Source organism: Sinocyclocheilus anshuiensis, unplaced genomic scaffold (genome assembly GCF_001515605.1).
Source record: "Sinocyclocheilus anshuiensis isolate Anshui unplaced genomic scaffold, SAMN03320099.WGS_v1.1 scaffold453, whole genome shotgun sequence".
Classification (NCBI taxonomy): Eukaryota; Metazoa; Chordata; class Actinopteri; order Cypriniformes; family Cyprinidae; genus Sinocyclocheilus; species Sinocyclocheilus anshuiensis.
Window position 1 is genome coordinate 209183 of NW_015537979.1, and position 2668 is coordinate 211850.

General features: G+C 40.0%; 1 protein-coding gene across 1 annotated transcript in view; it reads right to left on the minus strand.

The window, feature by feature from the left end:
* LOC107672988 (UHRF1-binding protein 1-like) overlaps positions 1 to 2668 on the minus strand; it is a 40448-nt gene that overhangs the window by 3573 nt on the left and 34207 nt on the right. The window contains exons 18-20 of the mRNA XM_016466390.1: positions 1487 to 1761; positions 1172 to 1280; positions 978 to 1063 (exon numbers count right to left, since the gene is read on the minus strand). Coding sequence (XP_016321876.1) covers positions 978 to 1063; positions 1172 to 1280; positions 1487 to 1761 — 470 coding nt within the window. The remainder of the gene's footprint in view (positions 1 to 977; positions 1064 to 1171; positions 1281 to 1486; positions 1762 to 2668) is intronic.

Sequence of the window (2668 nt, forward strand, 5' to 3'; positions counted from 1 at the left end):
TGTGTGTATGTGTGTGAGTGCAGGTACAACGGCAGGAGAAATGGCTTGAAGGAGATGAGATGGAATAGGATCAAGCGGACAAGTAGTAGGATGATTACTACACACAGACACAGACACAGACACACAGACACACACAAAATGCCCTAAAAACTTATGGAAGCCCATTTTGGCCACATAAAAAGGCCACATAATTATGGCATAAAAAGCACAACTATGAACATTTTAAATTATGAGCTACTAAGTCAATTATGAGATAAAAGTTCGAAACGGAGATATCAAGTCATAATTATGAGAAAAAGTAAAAAGAGAAATGACAAGAGGTCAACATTATGAGATGTCATAATTATGACATGCTGAAATTGACAAAAACAATGACACAAGTCGAAATTAATGACAAACATAATTATGCCAAAAAAGTTGAAAATGACTTAAGTCAATTATGATAGTTGATATTACAAAGAGGTGAAATTATGAGCTAAAAAGTCAAACATAATAACAAAAATTTCAATTTTATTTTGTCATAATTATCTTGTCTTTTTATCTCAATTTCGACTAGTATCTCATAATTAATAATCCACTTCTATATTTATTTTTATTTAAATTTCAAGTTCCATCTCTGAATTTTGACTTGTGTCATAATTATGATTTACCAAAGCATAATTTTTTTTCTTATGTGGCGAAAATGGGCTACCATACAAAGCTCATTCGCGCTTGTGTATAATTAAAATATGGTGTGTCAAGATGCGTCACACTAGGTTTAATGTCAACAACGTCAGAAGTCATTCATTCTTTCATTTTTCTATGACATCAGGCATCTTGAAATGCCATGTTCACATTAAATGTGAGTGAAAATGGGATTTGAAAAATACAATAGAGGCAGATGTTTCATTTAACATCTAAAACCAAACTGAAATAGGCTAAACACATTAAATAATGCAACATTGCATTGTGTATGATAATTTTCTAATATATCATACATTGTTCTTCTCCTCAGCTCTAGAGCAGGATTGGCCAGCTCTATCTTTGTCCCCTTCTGACTCAATCCCTGACTGGCTCTGCGCAGCTGCGTGCGTAAAAGTGAAACAGAGGAAGCAAACGTTAGTTTAACAGGTGACAGCACAGATATCCTGTAATCTGAGCAGCTGCTGTAACTCAAACCCCAACGACTCACGTCTCAAGCTGAGGATTCCATCATCCATACGCTCCAAAACAATGCCGTCCAGAGAGAAGAGCACAGGAACTGGCCGAGGAGCGGTCGGGTAGACACGAGGACCATCATCCTGTCAGAAACAGAGAAAACAGTGAGCAGAAAACATTTTTCACTGCCTTTGTCTTGTCTTACTTTGCAAAATGTTGTAGCATTAAAGCATTTCACTGTCACTGTCACTAAGCACATAACTGATAATCTATCAAAGGGAATGACTAGTCTTCCATTAGCTCTGATTAGGATGAGAGAGTGTGGGCATCATTTGACCCTCATTCTCACCTTTAGTGTAATAGCAGTGTCCCGTAACCACAGTCTCATTGGCTGGGGGTCTGCGCTGAGCTCATCCTCCAGGAAGGGTCCCAGCATGTTTAAGGTAGAAGCCAGGAGCTCTGCTTTGCACCCTGTCAGGCACATATCCATGAAGCCCACGCTCTCAGACAGAGGAGAGTGTCTGCCCGCACGTGGTCCCATCTCCAACCTGAGGGCCGCTGCTGGGGGACAGGAGAGAGACCGGGGCCCGGGAGACAGAGGAGCACTTGGAGAGGAAGAACCAGCTGTGGAGTGCATATGTTTGGTAAATCTTAAATAAGTGCCATACTGCATGTATCTGCACACACATGGTGTTAACAGCAGACTGAAAATCAGTTACCATAGAAAAGAAGCACGCGAGAGAGGTAATTATAAGGGGTGGTTGCTCAGACAGATTAACATATGGTTGAAGGAGCAGACTGCATCCTGTGAGTCGTGAATAATTAGTGGTTGGAGATGCACAAGCTCCTGACTTCATATCCAGGGAGTGAAGAGGGACATACCTTGAATACTATGGGAGTATCACCTGATCAAACCCTAAACACCAATATCCAATTTCCCCAGTGTTCAGTAGCATGGGCAATGTGTTTGCACACAGGGATCGTTTTTCTTAAAGGAAAAAAAAAAACCTGCTTAAAATGTACTCACCCTCAGGCCATTCAAGATGTAAATGAGTTTGTTTCTTAATCAGATCAGATTTGGAGAAATGTAGCATTACATCACTTGCTCACCAATGGCTCCTCTGCAGTGAACGGGTGCCGTCAGAATGAGAGTCCAAACAGCTGATAAAAACATCACAGTAATCCACAAGTAATCCACACCACTCCAGTCCATCAGTTAACATCTTGCGAAGAAAAAAGCTGCATGTTTAAAAGAAACAAATCCATCATTAAAGGGTTCGTTCACCCAAAAATGAAAATTAGGCTGCGTTTTATTCACCCTCGAGGCATCCTAGGTGTATATGACTTTCTTCTTTCAGACGAATCCAGTCGGAGTTATATTAAAAATTGTCTTTGATCTTTCAAGCTGTTTAATGGCACTCAGCGGGTGTTGCAGTGCTTCAGTCCAAAAGAAGTTAAATAAAAAGCGCCCCTCCATAAAAAAAAAAAAAGGCCTCCTGTAGCGAATCGATGCGTTTTTGTAAGAAAAATA